This window comes from Pleurodeles waltl, chromosome 11, assembly GCF_031143425.1.
Source record: "Pleurodeles waltl isolate 20211129_DDA chromosome 11, aPleWal1.hap1.20221129, whole genome shotgun sequence".
Lineage (NCBI taxonomy): Eukaryota > Metazoa > Chordata > Amphibia > Caudata > Salamandridae > Pleurodeles > Pleurodeles waltl.
The window spans coordinates 335,469,955-335,493,933 of NC_090450.1; the positions used below are offsets into that span (position 1 = coordinate 335,469,955).

The 23,979-nt window shown below is 47.7% G+C and overlaps 1 protein-coding gene across 3 annotated transcripts in view; it reads right to left on the reverse strand.

Annotated features, from left to right (window-relative positions):
• D2HGDH (D-2-hydroxyglutarate dehydrogenase) overlaps positions 1 to 23,979 on the reverse strand; it is a 914,182-nt gene that overhangs the window by 236,273 nt on the left and 653,930 nt on the right. For all 3 annotated transcript variants that reach the window (XM_069213619.1, XM_069213618.1, XM_069213620.1), the window contains one exon: positions 10,091 to 10,234. In XM_069213619.1, the coding sequence (XP_069069720.1) occupies positions 10,091 to 10,234 (144 nt within the window). The remainder of the gene's footprint in view (positions 1 to 10,090; positions 10,235 to 23,979) is intronic.

Below are 23,979 nucleotides of genomic sequence, written 5' to 3' on the forward strand. Positions count from 1 at the left end.
CGCACATATGCTATATAAAACTCACATAGTACAGGAATCATGAACAACATAGTGCACAAAAAATACAAAAAACACTAGATATTTCCAATGGTTTCTTCTGCCAAAATATAGTACCTGAGAGTAGAGACTCAACAAGTTTGGGAGCACTAGGCTCCCAGAAAAAATACTTTTGTTTACCCCAGGGGTGACAAAGCAAAAACAACAAGTGATGGACGGAATGCTGAACATTGTCAAACACTCACCCCCAGTCACAGATCTGGGTTTAATCCATCATTCTTTTGCTCACCATGCCACCCCAGTTTGGACCCAGCCATATGCAAATCAGTCTTGACCCTGTTCCTCATGGGAACAGTCCAGCCCGAACTGCCAAGCCAGGTCCTCACTGGACCGGAAACAAGAATCCTGGGACCGGTTTCGGAGTTTCACCCCTCATCAGCCAGGCTAGCTTGAATCCAGTGGCATGGGAAGCACGGGACCCACGTCTGGGCATACCCTTCCCACTTAGGGCGACAAAGCAAAAACAACAAGTGATGGACAGAATGCTGAACATTGTCAAACACTCACCCCCAGTCACAGATCTGGGTTTAATCCATCATTCTTTTGCTCACCATGCCACCCCAGTTTGGACCCAGCCATATGCAAATCAGTCTTGACCCTGTTCCTCATGGGAACAGTCCAGCCCGAACTGCCAAGCCAGGTCCTCACTGGACCGGAAACAAGCATCCTGGGACCGGTTTCAGGGTTTCACCCCTCATCAGTCAGGCTAGCTTGAATCCAGTGGCATGGGAAGCCCAGGGGTGCAAGAACAGTCCAGGACTGTTTGCAGCTCGTGTGACTTCAATATTGCACGACATTGACCCTGAAGCATTGTCCTATGTAGATGATATTTATCTCACGGATGATGAATTACTACAACATCTAAGACGGGTAGCCCGCATTGTTGTAGGATATACCGAATTTGGCTATAAATTACATTTTAAAAAAACAAAAATAGCCTTCCTCAGTGTCCTGTTTTTGGGATATGCGATATCGAGCGAAGGAAAGAGCCTAGCGCCACAATTCATTGAAAAATGTACGCAGTTACAACCTTCAAATACAATTAAACTCCAGTCCCTATTGGGTTTCCTAGATTTTGGCAGAACTTACATTCCTGATTATGCATCACGCATAAAACCTTTATATGACTTTATACATCATTGACTTTTCCAGTAAATTTTGGACAGTCGAACACACGCATTCTCAGAGCTTTACAAACAGACATGCTTGCAGCACAACACTTACACGCAAGGGACAACAAAAAACATCTGGGCATGAGAGTAATTGCTGGAGCCATTAGTTTCACCTATGTAACTTTCAATGAGAGTGAGACAGTCCCGATAGCATACAAATCACATTTGTATTCAGCAGCAGAACAACGCTTTGCTCCCACTGAGAAAATTCTAACTGCTGTTCAGATGGCAGTCATTAAAGAAAGACCACTAGCCCAGGGGAAACGCACTATTGTCATATCTCCAATTCCAGCCCTTCAGGCTGTTACTAAAGCCAGCGTTCCAAACGCAAAAGTATTACATCTACATTGGATTCAATGGACAACGTCTTTGACAGCCACTGATGTTGACTACATTTTCGACCCAAAATTACAAACTCAAGAATTTTTGCAATATGAACTAGAATACCCAGTTCCGGCAAATACACTGCCTATTGATCAATATCAAAGAGTCATGTATACCGATGGCTTAGCACAACCAGCAATAGGCACAACACATCAATACTCCACTGCTTGCGCAGTCGTAAGTGGCTACATGGAGGATAATACATTTTGTCCCCAGCATACATACACGCAAACCCTAAGGGATTGCACAGCACAACTAGTAGTGGTGATGGCACTGGAACATATAGATCCTACACAGTTAACACTGATTGTTTGTGATTCATACTACTGTGTCTAGTCCTTCAATGAATACCTGCATTACTGGCACCAGAATGGGTTCAGAGATTCTAAAGGCAACACCGTCAAACACAGACTTCTGTGGGGGGAAAGTAGCAGTTCTGAAGGAAACGCTACCAAACATCCATGTTGTACATACTCTTGGGACACCAGCGCGATGGAATACATGTTGCTAGAAATACACTGGCTGATGAAGCAGACAAATCAGCAGTAGCTACAGCTGCTACTGCTGCAGTAATCCGTTGTGGAATGAAACCGGACGATGACATATGGGCTGCCGTGAAAGTCATGGCTGAAGGCACGCCCTATCCAAAAGCATTTCCTGCTAAATATTCCTGCCGAATGGGAGGCTGCCTTGACACTGAAGTAAAAATACCTGGGATGGGGGTTCGAATAATTCCCAACAAAGATATGAGATCAGAGTTGATTAAAGCAGCGCCTGAGGGGGTTGCATCTGCCCATGTTGGTGTGGCTGCTACAATAGTATTATTACAAGCACGTTTTTCGTGGCCAGGTCTATACAAACAGGCCAAGTAGTATTCCCTTTGTAGTGACATCTGCCAACAAATTAAGAGCTCCACCGTCAAACGTCCACTGCAGATACCCCTCCTAATTTCCAACAAACCATTACAATGTGTGTACTTGGACCATTGTCGTCCCCTAACACCGGACAGTGCATACAAATACATCTTAGTCACTGTTGACTCTTGCTCCAGATTTCTATGAGTGTGACCACAATACTCGGCTGACGCTCAGACTGTTATTAAAGATTTGCAAGTTTTTATCAGCACATATGCAGTTGCGGCTTTCCACTCAGACCAGGGCCCTGGTTCCGCCTCAAGGGCATTCAGGGACGCCATGGCTTCGTTAGGGGTCCAACTCCATTACTCGTCTCCATTTCATCCTGAGGGAAATAGTGTCCTGGAGCGACGAAACCGTGATTTAATAAAGTCCTTAACAGCCAGAGTCTTACGTAGTTGGCTTAATCATGTGTATGGAGTTTAGAGAGCACTTAACAATCAGCCTAGAAGGTCCCTGGGGCAGTCATACTTCATACGAGTACCTGTTTGGAACTCAAATGTACACAACTTCAACACAGAGGGATGGCGTCATTTACTATGATCCACCGCGGGAGACCCTTAACAGTTCTCCTGCTAGAAATACGCCTCCAGCTTTGCCGACATCAACAGCACTTTTTCGGACTCATTTGCCTCTTCTACATCTGAACTTCCAAAAACAAGCAAGCTGATAAACTGGCTTAAAACAAATTACTTTATTTTTCCGTGGAACTATCTGTGGCTTTCTTTGACTGTATTAGCTTTCCTCGTTTGGACTGGCTTTGTCATAACATTCTTTCTATTAATACATGGTCATTTTCTTCCTGAAAGATCAGCAGATGAACTGGTGGATGAGGTCATAAAACCCCAATTTTTCTTCTCACAAGGTCTGCAGAGACTTGTCTTTCGTGAACATTTCCGCTATACCAATTCCTGATGGGATTGTTTAGGATAAAGTTCGGAGGTCATTCAAATACCATATGTGTTTAAACTTTCAATGAACGATGTAATAATACCCGAAGTTGTTTCTGATGACTGGGATGTGAAAACAGTTGATTCTATGATGAATGAATTGCAGTATTTTACTGTATTTGAGAGTGAGGATGTTTTTCAATCCAAAGAGAATTATGGTGATATGTTTTGCTATAATTATTATGAGCACCATTTTGTTCACAGAGCAAGTACCCCAAAAACTATTTTTAATTACACACAATGGGAACATTGTCCAAATCCACCAAAAGGCAGTTCTAAAACATATTCTGAAAAGTCTGCATATTTTTCTGGGCACAATGTTAAAAATGCTGAGTCATATTATTTTTGATTGCCATCAATGGGAAATGTACACATGTTATTGACAGATTTGAAATTCATTTACTCAGATTCCTTTGTTTCCCGGTTGGCTATAGAAGGCTATGAATATTGGCTGAAGTCGATAGACTTAAAAAATTGTGTGGGAACAAGAAATTGGCAAATAAGGGGGAAGGAAGCTTTATTTAGAGCATGCCTAATACCTGTTCAAATGATATTTTTAAATGAAACTGTTCAACAAACAAGTTGCTTAAGCTTAGCAAAGATGAAGGAATTGAATATGCCCAGTATTCCTGCCCCTGCAACATTTTACAAATGGCAAAAGTACATAAATGCAACTGAAGATCAGCTCGATGAATGGGTCCAGAATGGCACGTTTAATGCTTTACTGTCACGTCCTTGCGGGTGGTTATTGTGGCCAATAGATACTAATGGGTGTCATAAACGTTTTATAAACTCCACGGGGGTTTATAACAAGTAGGCCAGACCCTTGCTATGTGTCATCCGAACATGCGGATATAGTGACAACATACAGTGTAGGGAAACTATGCCAGCAATGGTTGAAGAGACCCTCACTAGATGCTGTTAGAGAACACCTCAGTCTCCTGTCTAATAACACTGATTTACAGGACTTCCTGTTAAGCCTCAGAAAACAACACAGAAAGCGCTTCTTATACGCAGTCTATAATGAAATTTGGAAGCTTTCTCAACAAGAAGCTGCTGCCCGGTTAAGGCAAATAGATCAGGAAAACTTACAGAAGGCATTAGCTGTTGTAGATAATGGTATTAATACCCTGTCCGAGTGTATATATACCTTAAACAACATTGTTTATTCTGCAATAGGTATAATAAAAAGTGATATGTCTTCGTTATACCATCGACAGAGTCAACTAAGGTCCATTATGCAGTTGGGGTGGACACTACAAACACTGAAGGCAGGTCGCGTTCCCTGGCAACACGTTAGCGCAAGGGACATATTTTCCACATTTAATTTAACGTGACAACAACAACAAATGGCTAAGAAAGAAGGGACTTATGTCATGTTAAATCTCGAAAAGTTAGTAAAGCTGCCTTTTACTGTGGCTGAAATACCATCTGCTGAGTGGTTAATACACGGATTCATTAATCTGCCTATTTCAATACTCCAATTCACGTCCTGCTTAAAACACATTCCAGTAGGCAGATATGAAAGGCTAGGAGGTAGTTTCATCCATGAGGTGTGGGAGCTGCCCTTCTCATACAAATGTCTCAGTGGCATGAAAGGGGTCTTTCTTAGCGGTAGTGAATGCAAGACTTCTGTCAGCCATTCAATGGTTTGTAAACAGTTGTCCTTGCACGGAGCGTGTAACGCTTCGGCAGCAAATTTGGCTTGTTCTCTGAAGGGAGTTCCAGTCTCCTTGATTAGACTTGCGTTCCAAGTGCTCTCAAATGGCAGCTATGTCCTCCTCAATAATGAAAACTGTTGTGGGATGCGAGCCGGAATAGTTTATGTTGTTTCGATCTCTAAGATTGTTACATGCTGGGGGAACAAACTTTTTCCTCCCACAAGACAGACAGAAGTAGCTGAGATATGGCCCCATATCGCTACTTCAAATGGGAATTTTGACAAGTTGAGCAGACTCAAGGCTTTATTGTTTCAAAAACATGTGGTGCTCACATCTGCACGCGAGACCTACGCTCTTTAGGTGGCGAGGTCATCAGCAGAAATACAGTCCCTTTTAAGTACTAACTTTCCGAGACACTTTGGTGAGCTCGTGGAATGAATATTTAATGCGTCCGGTCATACTGGAATCACAAATTTCTTTAAAACTGTTGGTTCTGGCTTCGTTCACACCTTCTCCTCTATATTCGGTTTAATACCATCAGCCGTCCACTCAATATTCTCCAGTATTTATGTGGGATTTCTGATAACTTTGGCTATATTATGTGGCATCTTGCTATTGCTACTCTTTCTGCGGAATGGCTGTCCTGCCGCAACAAGGAGGATTGAAAGCGCTCCCACCATCGCAGCTGTGTCGTGAACGCATGATGCAGTACTTTGGAGCATTGCTCATGACGCAATTGCAGTGTGACTGGTCTCTGTCATTCAGACCGGTTTTGCATAGTGTGCAGCCCGTGTTTCGGTGCCTCTGGTGCTCGTTCAAACATGCACTGAACGTTTGTCTTTCTACGCAGCGCTTCCTTTCATTGGATGCTGATCTGTTGACGTTCTCGCTGAGGGCTCATTACCAGACATGCGCATTGAGGGTGCGTTTGCTACAGGAAGCTGCTTATGAGTTGCCCTTTGTGGAGGATGCAGCTCTAAACTCATTGTTGGGCACACCTCGGGATGCTGCTGCCTTGGCTGGAGCCCAGGCTTTGGAACACAAATGCTCCTTGGTTTTCCTTGGCGATGAACTTCTTACTTTACCAGCTTCCGAAGTGGAAGATTTCCTGTCTTCAATTATCCTGGATTCAATTGGGAACTTTCAAAATGACTCTGACTCTTGAAATTCTGCCCTTTTACTACACAGTTAACATTTTTAAATTGCCCTTTTACACATGCTCAAGTGTCTTTTAACTTGCCATTATTGAAATTGTTATACATATATGCCTTAGGTTGAAATTTAGTAGCTTTTATATATTATTAGACTTTGAACCACCTTTGAACCGGCAAGGGGAGGGTGTTGTGTAGCCATTTTAGTTATAGTTCCATATACGTTAGCAAACTAGGCCTGCCGCTGTGCACTTTAACCTAGATATATTTTATTCAGCTTCATTTATTATTTTAACAATAACCACATTTGCGGTCTTGTTTTATTTTTTCATTCCAGCTATTCTTTGCCTAGGCCAGCACTGCGTTCTTAAACAAGACATTTCTTTCACTCTGTGCTTTTCTCAAGGCTGCAGTGAGAGAGGTTGCTGGTAAATGTGGTAACGCTTTGTCTCTCGTGGTCATAGAAACATACACATTCTTACGTAGGGACATTTTCTCAGAACATCAGCTGTTTTATTTTAAAAATACTTCTCAGTCCCATACACGTTAGAGAGAGATTCCTGCCAGATGACCACAACTGTATGCTGATTGCTGAGCGCTTCACTAGAGCTGCTTATGCAGACTACAGGCCTTTTGCTCAGGTATGAGGGATGATGTCTTCCCAGGGGAACCTGAAGGGCAGAACTAGAGCTTGAAATGCTGTGCTCTAACACAGACTAGGTAGGAATTATTTTAATGACTCTAGTGACAACATGGTAGCATTATTTTTATGCTTTACTCTCCTTGTCACAATTCTAATCCTGTCATGCTTTATCGTCCTGGTTATTGCAGTACATGCTTTATTATATAAGATGCAGTTGCTTCATTAAAACCTTATTGAAACATATACTGCCTCTGATTGTCCTTGTATATGCGAGACTAATGTAACTAAGAGAAACAGATGTGATCTGAGTAACCACGATTTCCCTGAGGAATCAATTGTGTCATGGGCTCGGCTGCCCAATCATCCCTGCTCTTGGGTAGAAATGAGGCATTGCTAGTTAGCCGGAGCAAAACCTGGATTAAGCCGACAGGTGTCACCTGCAGTGGGTTAGACTCAGTCCCCCACAGTGCAAGTGATCCTGCCGCTCAAATCCAGTAGTCTCATTGGAATAATCAGAGCCTACGCGACAACCCAAGCTAAAATCTCTCATTGTGGGCAGTGTTATACTTAGTAGAGTGGGCTACTGCAATGCCCTATTACATTGAGCTCCTGACTTTTTGATCAATTAACTACATAGTGACCAAGTGGCAGCAGCTAAAATTACTTTAAACAGACCCCATAGATCCTCGGCTACCAATGCACTGAAGGACTTGCATTGGCTTCCACTGAAGCACAGGGACCTTTTTAAAGCCATTTGTATTGTGTTTAGGGCACTACATGGCAAGGGTCCAGTGCAGAAACAACAGACTGAAAGAATATACTCCAAGGAGACATCTTCGCTCAAGTTCTGTAAATCTTGTTGCATTAATAAATTTAGCAAAATAAGACGAGGTGGTCGGGCCTTTATAGTTAAGGCTGCCAAGTTGTGGAAAAAACTGCCACTTACGCTTAGGACATTAACGGATCTGTTGCAATTCAGGAAAGCTGTGAAGACCTGTTTTTTTCCCTAAATAATCCTGCTCCGCACTCATGTGCTTCCTTCTACATCAGCAGTGGAGCGCCCTTAAATAAGTTCCCAGCATCAGGATACCAGTTTGGTGACAGTTGTGCTTTACAAATGTTATACATGACTAAATTATATAGTGCAACACATTTTGTATGCTAATTCTTGCATACTACATCACTAATTCAAATGTCTGGCCTTTTCATAATAACAAGAAAAGGGATATTTAAATCTGCGGAACCAGACCTTATCTGTGCTTGTCGCAGCTTAGAAAGCGCCATAAAAGAGACAAGCTGTTACTTTCTGAAACCACAGTCGCTAACTAGAAACAACTTTGATATTCAGCAAAGTTCTCTGTGTTTTATTAGCCACACAAAAAATGTGGTTGGGCACAATAGTGCTAAAAATATTTACCTAGGGGCTACAAGGGAGAGGTAATTTTAGTGCATATCAGTCTCATCATTCAAAGTTTTGATTTAGTGAACAGCAGTGAATACCATGAAAACGATGCAATTCTTTTGTTATTGTTTAATCGCCTGCTTTATTACAACCTGTAGGTTTGCTTTCTTAGTATCATCCCTTCATTTACACTGCACTAAATTCGGGCATTCATTTTCTTTTTAAAACAAAACAAAAAACATTGTTAAATACACAGTGTGAATATCTTGTATGTATTCATCAGTGGGTATAGGTGATCTAGAACTCACAAATAAAATAATTTGGGGGTCTCGCAGGCTTGATCTTTCCCCTACATGCCACATCCTCATATAAGTCGCATGAGGTTTGTGGGTTACAGTCAGCATGGCTTCATTTGCAAACATGGGGAAGATGGCTCCAACATACACTTCCAGAGGGTTTTGGATTTCTAGAAATGGGTCGTATTTGCTGTCAATACTGCAGAAAATATATATCAGAACCATTGACTTATCAAAACACCAGTAACTGCTAAATGGGGCGATAGATTATTACAGTGGTAAGAGACTATTTTCACCACCATAATAAAACAACTTCCTACAGTTATGTTATGTGCATTAGTATAGGGCCTTCCGACCATCTGCATGGTCCCGAAGTGCTTTTTGCCCTTTATGGTTCTATGATTTTCAATGACTGAAGTCAAAGTGGTCTGTTGATGTTATGTGGTTGTGTTTTGCACTGTTTACAGGACAGTCAAACTGGATAGTGAGTGGCAAGGATGGAATAGACAAAGTACCATTTAGTGACAGTGGTACCAAAAGGCATTCCCTACACCACATAATAATGCAACTGAAGGGAGGCAAAATTAGATGTATTTTTGCACTACAGCAGGTGCAACTAACAGAAAGGAGAATAGTGATCCACTGGATGCATCTGCAGAAGAGATTGCCTGAGAGATGTCCAGGAGTAGGAATATACAAAATAACTACTGATGGTAAAGATGAACAACAAACTGGTAGATGTAGCTTTTCAGTAACATATGGGAGTTGAGGAGAGTCCAAAAAAGGAGTAGAGGAGGGAGTTGGAGTCACCTGGCTTTCTGATGATGCTCCTCGAAAAACATTTAATTGACAGTCACTTATAAAGAAATACAGGTTTCTGTACCTGTGTGCTCAAGAAAGCAAGAACCAGTATCTTAAATTTGTACAGAAGAATAAGATGATATCTAAGTATATACACTGAGTACTGGGTTAAACGCCAATGAGTGAAAATGGGAAGAAAGGGGCATGGCTCTCATCAATCCGATTGCATGCTGAATTGCTGAAGCAGGTGTCCTCCTGTTCCGTTATGTAAAACTTAAATGCTGCTTACCAACATTGCACAACTCAAGGTGTGCATGAAGAAGAGTACAAAGCATTCAACCCAATATGAGGTGAATATGTTGGGACTAAAAAATGGGTGGAAGTCTGGAAAATGGTCTTTGCCATCTGATTTAGGCAGAACTTGCAACTGTAGCCTGGTCGCCATATTTCACAAGTGTGGGACATTGTGCCCAATCCATAATTCAAGAATATTCCAAACTGTCAACATCTAGCTGATATGCAATGAGACAAAGGAATGTTTTAGTTTTCCTCTGGAGAAGCCCAGCCTACAGCTGTTACTTGAGACCGTATTGGTCAACTGTTGCTCCAGTCTCAGGCTCTGCACAGTGATGCTCATTCCACATGGACACAATTGTTACCTGTTATTGGGTTAGTATGATGCAGGTGCTTCTGCACAAGCTTCATGCAATCACCATCGAGGAACTCAAAAGCAGACAAGATCTCTCCCAGCGAGCCCTTACAGAGGCTGAAGGTTTCAAGAACCTGTTGGAAAGTCTCACAACCTGTCAACAAAATAAAGAGATAATATTATAAGCAACACGTCAACTGCTAAATCACAATCCCTTTCTTGGGGCCATCTTTTAGAGAGGAACATGCCTATTTTGAAAACAATACAAAGATACAACACAAACAAAATGAGGGAAAGGAGGAACAGATACGGAAAGAAAACAGGAATGTGAAAAATAAGAAGTGGAACGAGCAGATGGGTGAAGACCAGGGTGAAGATTGAAGAAGAAAATAAGAGTAGCCATATCAAGGAAGGCCACATACACAAAGAAGCATTCAAATGCATAGATGGACAGAACAAGTAGGGAGGTTATGTTAGTCTTACAAATGGCAAGTATTTAAACATCAAACCAGCATATTCAGGTTACTGCACCATGTCCCTGTTCAAGAAGCACCTTCAGGAGATTTAACTGATTATTTTGCGCTTCAAATGTCTCAGTACCCATATTCTCAGTCGCTAGGTGAAGATAGGAGCGCTGCTTATGCTAAAATCACAGCCAGAGGAAGTTGTGTGTCTATGAGGATGGCATATCTCATGCCTACATGTCAATGACTTCATCAGAAGGGTTGCTCATACACTAGTTGGTGATTCACTTAGGTAGCCTGGGCTCCTGTCTCTGTATGCCAGATGTTGTATGTGTGCTTCTGTGCAGAAAGTTGTACAGCCAGCCAGACCTAAAACACTTGGAGATCTGGAGGTTCAGTGGACTAATCCATTAAGTACAGGGATTTATGTTCACCACACAGTCACAGTATGGAATCTCAGCAGGTCTCCTCAGCTTTCCCCACTTCCAAGGTTGATAAAATGAGTACCAGTGAGTGGCATAACGATAAACATCTGCTATCTGCCAACAGAGCTAATAGACCACCCCCCATGGTGAATGCACACTGTTTAAATATTATGTTTGGTTACCATTGTAACTTTGTTGGAACTGCTGAGTAGAGGTAATTCAATTGAGACCTGAAGGAAGATGAGATAAAAGTGAGGAGATGAAGTGACAAGTGTTGAGGCCAAAGTCTCAGTCTGACATAGGTACCACTTGATCTCCAACACATTTTGAACGCAATGTGTCAGCCATCTTAGTTAGGAATCATAAAGTAGAGCAGAAACATTCCAAGATAGCAGAATGCTTACAGGCACAATGGCAGTTATATTGGAAACGTTTTTGTTATACTTTAGGCAAAAACATTCCAAGATGGCCGCAGGTCAAAGTCAATCTTCACAGTCAAAGTCAATCTTAGTGGGTCTACTCAGTATTTTGTCCTTCTGAGGTTAAAAAAATGAGTTAGATAGCAATAAATATTGGTAATTTTGAACCAGGATGCCCCAAGCTGTGAATATTTGCTTTACAAATAGACATGTTAAAAAAATTACACAATGTGTGTGATGCAACTTTGCCATTATAGTTTTATGGTTTGTGAAATACCTCTGGAAAAGTCAAAGCATCTAGATTTAGGCCCTCATTACAACCCTGGCGGTCGGTGTTAAAGCAGCGGTAATACCGCCAACAGGCCGGCGAAAACAAAAAATGGAATCGCGACCATGGCGGAAACCGGCAACATAGACAGCCATTTTAACACTCCGACCGCCACAGCGGTAGTAACAAACAGTGCGGCAGTCACCGCCAACAGACAGGCGGAGGACAAAGTACCACCCACTGTATTACAACACGCCTATCCAACACCTTTTCCGGGGCGGGACCAGCGCTATCAAAAGCACGGCAGAAACAGTACACAGAAGGGAAACCACTCACCTCTCGACACCCAACGAGGAACCAGGACGCCATGGAGCCCGAGTTACAGGTCCTGCCTATGCTGGTCTTCCTCCTTCTGTATCAGGAGCAGGACAGACGCCGTCGATGACCACGGTGAGTACTGCACCTGCAATACATGAGAAGGGGGAGGGAAAAGAGAGTGACACACACACGCAACACACAATACCCCCACCCTCACCCACAACACCATACACACAAATACATGCAGCAACATTACATATACACCCCCTCACCTCCTGGAAGAACGCAAGGACAAAAGGAAATGATTGTAACGAGTGTAATCAAGAAAAACCAGTATATACAAATATGTACACCAACTACACAAGTCCGGATAGTGTTCCAATCATTGTCCGTGGACCAGTGGTCCCAAAATGCATGGGTGAAGCCCACACAAGATACCTGACTCGAAACGGAGAGAACACTGCAGGGGCATCAGATCAAAATTAAACAGGCACCTCAGGGGGAGTAGGGGGGGGGCACCTCAGCCGGATGAATGCACAACGCCACTGCTGCACGAGGGGGCTCCATGCCCATTGCTGTATCCTGGGGAGTGCAAAGCCACTGTCTCTCAAGTCTTTCCAGTGGGTGGTTTGCCCACTGCTTTATCCTGGGGAGTGCAAAGCCACAGTCTCTCAAGTCTTTCCAGTGGGTGGTTTGCCCACTGCTCTATCCTGGGGAGTGCAAAGCCACAGTCTCTCAAGTCTTTCCAGTGGGTGGTTTGCCCACTGTTTTATCCTGGGGAGTGCAAAGCCACAGTCTCTCAAGTGGATAACAGTCTCCACTGGTTCTGGAGGACGCTTTGTGCCCAGAGTGCTTCATCCTGCCAAGTCCTGAGGTAATGGATTCCTTTCTCCACTGGTTCTGGAGGGGGCTTTGTGCCCAGAGTGCTTCATCCTGCCAAGGAATGAGGTAGTGGATTCCTTTCTCCACTGGTTCCGGAGGGGGCTTTGTGCCCAGAGTGCTTCATCCTGCCAAGGACTGGGGTAGTGGATTCCTTTCTCCACTGGTTCCGGAGGGGGCATTGTGCCCAGAGTGCTTCATCCTGCCAAGGACTGATGTAGTGGATTCCTTTCTCCACTGGTTCCGGAGGGGGCTTTGTGCCCAGAGTGCTTCATCCTGCCAAGGACTGAGGTAGTGGATTCCTTTCTCCACTGGTTCCGGAGGGGGCATTGTGCCCGGAGTGCTTCATCCTGCCAAGGACTGAGGTAGTGGATTCCTTTCTCCACTGGTTCTGGAAGGGGCATTGTGCTCAGAGTGCTTCATCCTGCCAAGGACTGAGGAAGTGGATGTATCTCTCCACTGTTTCTGGAGGGGGCTTGGTGCCCAGAGTGCTTCACATGCAGTGCTGCTGGTCCCATTACCACACATGGGTGTGTGTGCCACGAGATTGCCTAGGAACAGGTAGCATGATACGCCATGGAGGCAGAGACATACCCCACCCTGCTGCGGTTTCACCTGACACCCGCAGGTACAAACAGTGATGAGAGTCATGCCTTATGGAAGCTGGGCAGGGTCCAGGAAGTCTCCTCCAGCCTCGAATGGCTGTCCACTGGGGATGGTAGCCATGTCAGATGTGTTGGCACTGTCTGAGCATGTCGCGGGGCTAGTGGTGGTGTTTGCGGCGGTGTCTGTGGCAGAGGAGCTGGCGGTGGTGCACCTGTTGAGGGACACAGCAAGACGTCTCCTGCAGCCTCGCATGGCTGCCCACTGGGGGAGAGGCTGGGAACTGTTGCTGAGGCTGCAGACATGCAGGTGGCAGTGCAGGTGGCGGTGCAGGTGGTGGTGTCCACTGCCTTAAAAGTTGGTGTAGTGGTGGACAGAAGGGGTGACTCTAGTCCCTCAGTCGGAGCCACCTTGCCCTGTCCTAACCTGCTGTTTGGCTTGTGTCCCTTACCCACCTTTGATGTTGCCGCAGGTGTCTTGCCACTGTCCCCTTTTGGTTTGCAGGAGCCTTTGGTGGCTGGTAGGTGCGGTTTCTCCCTCCGGGATGTGGGCACCTTCTTCACCTTGGCAGGTGGTGGAATAACCTTGCCCTCACTAGGTGGCACACTGGCAGCCCTGATGGGTGACACACTCGATGACACCGCAGTTGCTGGCACCACTGTGCCTGGGGATTTGGTGGCTGAGGTGCTGGGCTGGGACCTTGAAAGCCTGGCCCTAGGGGAAGGACGGGGTGGGGGAGGTGTAGGGAAGAGGTCAATGTTAGCCAGGATAAGTTTTTTAGACACACTGGGACGGGAAGATGGAGGGGGTTTGGAAGTGGAGGAAGAGGTAGTGGTTGCAGGAGGTGTACATTTGCTGAATTTGGGTGAAGGTGCATGGGCCGGAGGCTGTTGCGAGGTGGATGGCTGTTGGGTGGGTTTGTGCCTGCGTTTGTGTACTTTGGAAGGAGGGCTCACAGACGCACTGGGAAAGGACACTGGGGATGTGTGAATGACAGTGGGGTTGGTGATTGCACGTGAGCGGTGTGTGGTGATGGGCGTGCTGGTGATGGAGGTAGTGGCTGAGGATGTAGTGCATGCAGGTGTGAGTGGAAATGAGACTGGGAGAGAGGAGGAGGGGGAAACAGTGGATGTTGCTGTGTGTGCATGGGGATGGTGCTTGTGTGAGTGCCTGTGGGATTTGTGGTGCTTATGTTTGCCATGTCCACTCTTGTGTGTTGATGAGTGTGCATGCTGGTCTGATGGTGTGCTTGGGATAGGCTGAGGCACAAGGGATTGGGTCTGGGTGGAGGAAGTTGGAGGGGGGAGGCTGGACACAGGGACAATGGCTGCCATCATTGCTGAGGCCAGAGCCTGAAATGCTCTCTGTTGGGCCGCCTGCCCAGAATGAATGCCCTCTAGGTATACATTTGTTTGTTGCAAATGCCTCTCAACACCCTGGATGGCATTCAAAATGGTAGACTGCCCAACAGTGAGGGATCTCAGGAGGTCAATATCCTCCTCACTGAGGGCAGCAGGGCTGACTGGGGCAGGGCCTGAGGTGCCTGGGGCGAAAGAGGTGCCCACCCTCCTAGGTGGGCGGGCACGGGACACACGCTGAGGGGCTGCTGGGAGGTCGGTGCTGGTGGGGGGGGTGGCTGCTGTACCTGTTGATGCGGTGGGCACAGAGGTGCCCACCACCGCAAGGGAGCTCCCATCAGAGGAGGAGTCGCTGTCCCTGGTGTATGCTCCTGTCCCCGTCGTGGAGCTCCCCTCGCCCTCCATCCCACTGGTGGCTTCAGACTCCGTTGCTTCAACCTCCAGGGTCATGTGGGATGCAGCTCCCTCCTGCTCCGGTGCCACTGCTCCTCTGCCAGATGATGGTAATGCACGCAAGAACAGGGTGACAAAACAAAAAGGGGGGGGAGACAGAAGAAACACATGTTCAGTGCATGCAACACCACTACCGTTTGCAGACACAACACACAGGAAGCAGCCCTATGCACTAAGCCATGCACTAACAGTTCTTAGCAAATTCACATGCCCATGGGGAACGAGGCCTAAGCCCAATTGCTGCACACCACAGGGGCCTGACTAGGTGTAGATGGCTATTACCAGTAGTGTGGTTGGGGTGCCACAGAGCGTGCCTAACAAGGGACCTAGCCTACCAAGTTCTCCCTGGCCTAGGGGAACCCACAGCCCACTTCCCCCACCCAGACACCTCGTAAAGCGCACTGAGTCAGCTGCATTAGAGTGTACTCACCCCCTTGTGGCTGCTGTGATGCCCTCAAGCGCCCATCCAACTCCGGATAGGCCACCTCCAGGATCCGGTCCATCAGGTGGGTCATGGTGCAACGGGCACCCCTTCCACGTTGGGAGGCCATCCCCAGCTGGGCCTCCGCCGTCTTCTTGCTCCAGCGGCACAGGTCCTCCCATCTTTTCCGGCAGTGGGTGCTCTGTCTATGGTAGTCCCTCAGGGTCCGGACATCCTTGGCGACGGCACGCCAAATACCCTTCTTCTGGTGGGTGCTGACCTAGAGAAAAAGTGAAGTTAGAATGGATGTTTCTATCCCGTACATTTCATCTCACGCATTGCCAAACACCTCCCACCCTGGCCCAGACATACATACACACACAACCCTGACATGCTGGCCTGTCCCCCTCCCCACCCTCTTCCATCCACGGCACTCCATACAATCCTGTGCCATCCACCATGCTCACAGTGTACTCACCTGTTTGTCTGGAGGACCGTACAGTTGAGTGTACTGGGGGAGGACCCCATCCACCAGTTTCCCCAACTCCTCCGAAGTGAAGGCAGGGGCCCTTTCACCAGACACTGTAGCCATCGTTGCTTCCAGACACAGGTCACGGCAGCACTTGCAGTGTAGGTCCTCTCCTGTTGAAGGTCAGGTATCAAGTGAGGGAACAGTTAGAAAATGGCAGCCACGTCCGCAGCGGTGCGTACCATCACTGCTGGCGTACATCATCATTGGCTCCTGGGACCCATAGGGTCCAATGTTAACCAATGCTGATTTGCGCTGCGTTCTTCGACTGCCTACTGCGACGGTGTACTACGCCAGCACAGTTACCTCATTTCCCCTTGTCCCACCTTACAGGTCAGGCAGCCGCCATTTCAGGGGACCACATGGCAGGGAAAAAAACTGCGTCACACCTATTGAGGCCTGGAATACGGGCAAATAAAGGCACAATGCGAATTTCCAACGTTTTAGCAAATAACACATTGTGATACCTATGTGTTGGATGACCCTCTGCTCACTGTTCTCCTCCATAGGGCACGTCTGCTGGGGCAGGTGATGAGATGGCGGCATCCTCCGGTGTATAGACCCCTGGTGGACCTGTCGACAATGGAAGAGAGACACATCATTATCACTTACAGACTTGATCGTGCAACAATCCAGGAACTGTGTGCCCAGTTGGAGCCAGACCTGATGTCAGCTATCCGCCATCCCACAGGAATCCCCCCCTCTAGTGCAGGTTCTGTCTGTACTCCATTTCCTGGCCAGTGGGTCCTTTCAAACAACAGTAGCCATGGCATCAGGGATGTCCCAGCCAATGTTCTCTAACGTGCTGTCCAAAGTGTTGTCTGCCCTGCTGAAACACATGCATCGTTTTCCCTCAGGTGGAGGATTTGCCCACAGTGAAAGGTGATTTCTGTGCCCTGGGACATATCCCCAACATCATTGGTACCATTGATGGTACAAATGTGGCATTTGTCCCCCCCGCAGGAATGAACAGGTGTACAGAAACCGGAAAAGCTACCATTCAATGAATGTGCAGATGGTGTGTTTGGCAGACCAGTACATCTCCCATGTGAATGCCAAGTATCCTTGCTCTGTGCATGACGCTTACATTTTGAGGAATAGCAGCATCCCTTATGTGATGGGGCAGTTCCAGAGGCACCGTGTGTGGCTAATAGGTGAGCCCAAGGTCCCAACACAGTTGACATAGGTGTCTGGGTATGGGGTTGTCCCTAAGGGTTAGTGTCTGTCTAACAGTTGTCCCTCGACATTTGCAGGTGACTCTGGTTACCCCAACCTGTAATGGCTACTGACCGCAGTGAGGAATCCCAGGACAAGGGCAGAGGAACGCTACAATGAGGCACATGGGAGAACTAGGAGGATAATAGAACGCACCTTCGGCCTCCTGAAGGCCAGATTCCGGTGCCTCCATCTTACAGGTGGCTCCCTATACTACTCACCGAAGAAGCTTTGCCAGATCATCGTGGCCTGCTGTATGTTGCACAACCTGGCTTTGCGACGCCAGGTGCCTTTTCTGCAGGAGGATGGGCCAGATGGTGGTCTTGTGGCAGCTGTGTAGCCTGTGGACAGTGAAGAAGAGGAGGCACAAGAAGAAGATGTAGACAACCGAAACAACATCATCATGCATTACTCACAGTGAGACACAGGTAAGAAGATGTAACTGCTTCCCACATCTCATACTATTGTTGGAGCTAGCATAAGTCTGCCATTTTCACTCAGTGTATGGACCCTGACTTGTTACTTTGCCTTTCCATTTCACAGATCTGGGTCCCACTTTGTGCCCTCTGGTATGTTTACTGCTGGCCTACAGCTGTGTTACATTGGTATGTGAACAAGTACATTGACATTGCTATATTCCAGAGGTTTTGCAATTACACATTTGTGAAAGCACAGACTGACTCCAGATTGTTTTGTGATTCAAGGGTGTTTATTTCTGTGCAAATAAGTGGAGGGGGGTTGTGAAACGGGCTGGGGTGATGGTGGAGGAATGTCCATGGCAGAGTCCAGTCTATTTGTTTCACATGTGCATTGTCCAATGGGACATAGGAAGTGGAGCAATGGCAGTTTAGGCTGGACAGGGTGTCAAAGTGGGACAGAAGGGTGACATTCAGGGGGGTCTTATTTCCTGGCGGGGGTCTTGGCAATGTTCTCTGTCTTGTTCCTGGATCTCAGGGACCGTTTGCGGGGTGGTTCACCTTCTGCAGGGGGTGGGGTGCTGGTGGCCTGGTGGCCTGGTGTTCCTGTGGCGGTGCCTCCTGTCCACTAGCGCCGGCAGAGGTGGAGGGCTGTTCATCGTCCACGCTAGTGTCAGGGGCCCGTTGGCGTGCCACTGTGTCCCTCCCTGTGTTGACAAGGTCTGCCAGCACCCCTGCAATGGTGACCAGGGTGGTGTTGATGTACTTCAAGTCCTCCCTGATCCCCATGTAGTGTTCCTCCGGCAGCCGCTGGGTCTCCTGAAACTTGGCCAGTACCGTGCCAATGGTCTCCTGGGAATGGTGGTAAGCTCCCATGATGTTGGAGAGTGCCTCGTGGAGAGTGGGTTCCCTGGGTCTGTCCTCTCCCTGTCGCACAGCAGTCCTCCCAGCTTCCCTGTTATTCTGTGCCTCTGTCCCCTGAACTGTGTGCCCACAGCCACTGCCCCCAGGTACCTGATCGTCCTGTGTTTGTGGGGTTGCCTGGGTTCCCTGGAGTGGTGGACACACTGCTACATGACGTGTCCTGGGGACAGAGGGATGGGCCCGCTGGGTGGGTGCTGTGGCGGTGTTTCCTGAGGGGAAAGGTTCAGTGGTGGTTTGTGACTGTGTCAGGGGAACCGACTGTTCCGAGGTCCCTGATGTGCCGGGCTGGTCATCTTGGTCCAGGCGTGCAGAGCTGCTGTCATCACTTTGGGCTTCTTCTGTGGGGGGACTGGATATGTCTGGCACCTCCGGTCCGGTGACGCTGGGTATGGGTCCTGTTGGGGTGTGAATGCATAATATTAGTATCTGTGTGCAATGGGTGAGTTAACCTCTACTCCTGTGCTTGCATTATTGGTGATGGGTGTCCATGCATTGGTGTTACATGCAGGGCTTGGTTTTGGAATGTGTGGGTTGTGGTACCCCCAGTATCTGTGGGGTGTTGGGGTGATGGGTGTGAGAGTGAGGGTGGGAGTATGTGATGGCATGCAGGTGGGGTGGGGGGATATGGTAATGAAGATTTGACCAAAGTCCAGTCCTCCTGCTACTCCTGGGAGGCCCTCAGGATGCATTATTGCCAAGACTTGCTCCTCCCATGTTGTTAGTTGTGGGGGAGAAGGTGGGGGTCCACCGCCACTCCTCTGTACAGCAATCTGGTGTCTGGATACCACAGAACGTACCTTCCCCGTAGGTCGTTCCACCTCTTTCTAATGTCATCCCGTGTTCTTGGATGCTGTCCCACTGCGTTGACCCTGTCGACGATTCTCCGCCATAGCTCCATCTTCCTAGCAATGGATGTCTGCTGCACCTGTGATCCAAATAGCTGTGGTTCTACCCAGATGATTTCCTCCACCATGACCCTGCGCTCCTCCTCAGAAAACCTGGGGTGTCTTTGAGGCGCCATGACGTGGTGTGGGTGATGTGGGAAGTGCTGTCTGTTGTGATGTGTGGGGGGATGTGTTGGTGTGTGTTGTTTGAGGTGCATGTATGTTGTATAAGTGATGGTGTTGTGTGTCTGTGGATGCTGGTGTTGTGTTAGCTAATCTCTCTCTCTGGGCTTTTTTTAAAAATTTTGGTTGTAAGGGTTTGTGGGTGTGTGCTTTATATTGGATTGGGTGTGTGGGTGTGGTGTGTGTATGTGTATCAGGTGTGTGTATTTCAAATTGTCCAATGTGTTGGTGTTTTGTAAGTCTGTGTGTATTTTGAGCACAGCGGTGTGTACCGCCAATGGATTACCGCGGGTGAATGACCGCAGTGTTGGTTTGTGGGTCGTGATAGTGTGGGTGTATTCTTGTTGGCGTGACGGTGTGGGTTTTGGTATCGCCAGTTTATCACATCAGAACCAAACATATTAGCTTTGCCATCGGTACTTCATAAACTATTAAAAGGACAATGGCGAAGGTACGCTACACTGATTATCAGAAATGTATTGTTATGCATTTTAAAAGTACCCATCTTACTAACCTCAGAAGGATGAAAGACTATGTTGACCTGCAGAAAGTCAAACTTATGACCATAAGGTCAAACACAGATTTCTGCAATCCATATATTAATCCACTGAGCCATCAGAACCAGTTTGGAATGTTTCACTGTGCCCCTTAGTTAAATCATGCAATGAAATTAAACTGCAGGTGTACACTACAAAGCCAAGCACAATGAAAAATGGAAAAGTCAGATTTCAGCTTATTATAATGGTACTCTGTGCGACTCTGTCAATCGCCGACCTAGAAATTGAAACAGTAGAAGGTGAAAAAATACGCACAGAAAAATAGCTATAAATATACTCTAAAAACCTGTTTCAGTTCATGCTGCAGTAGAAAATTTGCTACATTTTATGGGAAATTAAATTAGAAAGACATGAAAACTCTCAGTATTCAGACTGGCGCTTTGTAAATTACACCCCCTTCTGCCACTTACTCTAGCACCAAACTGGATTCATTTTTGTGTGGTTGTGCACATGTGCACAGGCAGGATGCAGTCATGCACAGGCAAAATGCAGTCACACCCACAGAAGCGAGCCAATGGATAAAAAAGGCTGACCCAATGTCCCATTGAGAATGACATTACAGAAACTCTCTATGTATGTATATTTCACTTTAGGACTTTTTGTGAAAACTAAAGCTTTGTCTAACAACAGGCCTGAAAAATATGGGAAGAGGTCTCGAGAGAATTGGTAAGCCAAGCCTGAAAAAAACTTGAAGAGGTCTACAGAGAATTGCTATCATCCATAGCTGTAATATCTACATGTAGTGGCTCAAAAGAAGACAAGGTCTTGCATTCCATCAAATACAAATCTGTTTTTGTTAAAAAAAAAAAAAACGACAAGCCAACAGTTTACAGGAAAACAGGTGGGCAATTGAAGGGAAGGCGTGCTTCCTAGGTGCAGCCTACAGGAGCTGTTATGCAAAGCATTAAACAAGTGTCATGGCAAAAGTGTGCTTGGTATGACCCTCGAAGTAGATACTGGATAGGCTCTAAGCAAAATGCGTGCACTAGATGAAGAAGGCTATTCCTCTGACGACAGCCATCTGAGACTAGAAGACCCACGCACATCTGGAGTGAGCCCCGCCATCCAAGACAAGAACTGTGCTCACAACTGAGAGGCACAGCACTACTGTCCGGAGGGAGTTGCGGGGGTGAAATGTTGTGAGGAGAGTTGGGAAGAGAATGTTGGTGCTAGTGATCACTCTTCTACTAAAAATTTAGCAAATTAACCAAGCCTCTTTGGACAAAGAGAAAGAAAGCAAATTAAGGCCCTAATTACAACCCTGACGGTCGGTGATAAAGTGGCAGTAATACCGCCAACAGGCTGGCAGTAAATACCTCCAAATTATGACCATGGCGGAAAGAGCTAAGACAGACAGCCACTTTAACACACCGACCGCCAGGGCGGAATCGACAGGCACCACAGCGGAAGCCGTCTACAGCCAGGCGGAAGTCAATGTTCCACCCACCCTTTTATGAGACATGAAACCGCCACCTTTTCTGGGGCGGTACCAATGACATCAAAAGCCTGGCAGAAAACCTGCACAGAAGGGAAACGACTCACCTTTGGAGACTCAGGGAAGAACCACGAGGCCATGAAGCCTGAACTGCATATCTTCTCAATGCTGTTCTACATCCTGCTCCACCACGAACACCAATGACAGCGAAGACGACCACGGTGAATACAGCCGCATAGCACACAGGGGAGGGGGGGAGGTAAAAGAGTGTGACACACACACGCAACACCCCTACCCCCAACACCATACACACATGCAGATGCAGTATTAAAACATATACACCCGTACCCCTCAGAAATAATTCAAGGACAGCATGAATAGATAAAAGTGAGTGTAATAATATAAAGTAGTAATAAGTGTATCCAATCTAAAATTATATAAAGATTTACAAATCAAGAGACAATGCCCAGTCCTCAATGATCGTGGGCCACTGGCCCACATCACAAAGTCCAAGGCCTCACTAGTCTCCTGCACCAACACGGAGAGAACACTGCAGGGGCATCAATTGTAAAATAGGCAGGCACCTCAGGGGGATGGGGAACGGGGGGCACCTCAGGCGGCAGATGGAACAACACCACTGGTCCTGGAGGGGGCAACATGCCCTGTGCTTGGTCCTGTGGAGTGCAAGGCCACATTCTCTTGAGTGGGTGACTTGTCCACTGGCTCTGGAGGGGGCAACATGCCCTGTGCTTGGCCTTGGGCCACAGTCTCTCGAGTGGATGACTTGCCCACTGGCTCTGGAGGGGGCAACATGCCCTGTGCTTGGTCCTGGTGAGTGCAAGGCCACAGTCTCTCGAGTGGGTGACTTGCCCCCTGGCTCTGGAGGGGGCAACATGCCCTGTGCTTGGCCTTGGGCCACAGTCCCTCAAGTGGGTGACTGCCCACTGGCTCTGGGGGGGGCAACATGCCCTGAGCTTGGTCCTGGGGAGTGCAAGACCACAGTCTCTCAAGTGGGTGGCTTGCCTACTGGCTTTGGAGGGGGCAACATGCCCTGTGCTTCGTCCTGGGGAGCGAAAGGCCACAGTCTTTCAAGTGGGTGACTTGCACACTGGTTCTGGAGGGGGCATCGTGCCCTGTGCTCTTCATCCTGGGGAGGCTGGGGTAGGTGGATGTCTTACCCGCTGGTTCTGGAGGGGGCATCGTGCTCTATGCTCTTCATCCTGGGGAGGCTGGGGTGAGTGGATAGCTTCTCCACTGGTTCTGGAGGGGGCATTGTGCCCTGTGCTTCTGATCCTGGGGAGGATGGGGTGAGTGGATTGCTTCTCCGCTGGTTCTGGAGGGGGCATCGTGCCCTGTGATTCTGATCCTGGGGAAGATGGGGTGAGTGGATGGCTTTTCTACTGGTTCTGGAGGAGGCATCGTGCACTGTGATGCAGGTCTTAGGGAGTGCAAGGTCTCTCAGGTGGGTGTCAATCCCACAAGATTTGCAGGGGCAGCCCACACAACAGCCTATGGACGCAGGACTACACACTGTCTGCCGGCGGTGACGGCTGCTCAGTGGTGGTGATGGTGATTTCGCTGCTGGTTCTGGGGGGAAGCTCCTGCCCATCCCCTGCAGCCTTGGACGGCTGCCCACTGCTGGTGGTGGTGCTGCTGCTGCTTGTGGTGGTTGTGGGGAGAAGCTCCTGGCCATCCCCTGCAGCCTCGGATGGCTGACCACTGCTGGTGGTGGTGCTGCAGCTGCTGCTGGTGGTTGTGGGGGGAAGCTCCTGCCCATCCTCTGCAGCCTCGGACAGCTGCCCACTGCTGGTGGTAGTGATAGTGTGCTGCTGCTGGAGGTGTTTGTGGGGGGAAGCTCCTGCCCATCCTCTGCAGATTCGGATGGCTGCACCACCATGGTTGGTGGTAGGGGCTCCGAATGAGTCCTAGCACCAGGCCCCTTGTCCTTTCTGCCTGCGGGTGCAGGACCCTTGCCCTTCCTGGCAGCAGCGGGGGATGGCTCCTTGTTCCTCATGGCAGCAACTAGGGAGGGCTTCTTGCTCCTCTTGGCAGCAGTTGGGGGTGGCACCTTTACCTACACAGTAGAAGCTGGGGGAGGCACCTTGACCTTCCTGGCAGCACTTGGGGCGGACACTCAAGTTGCTGTGG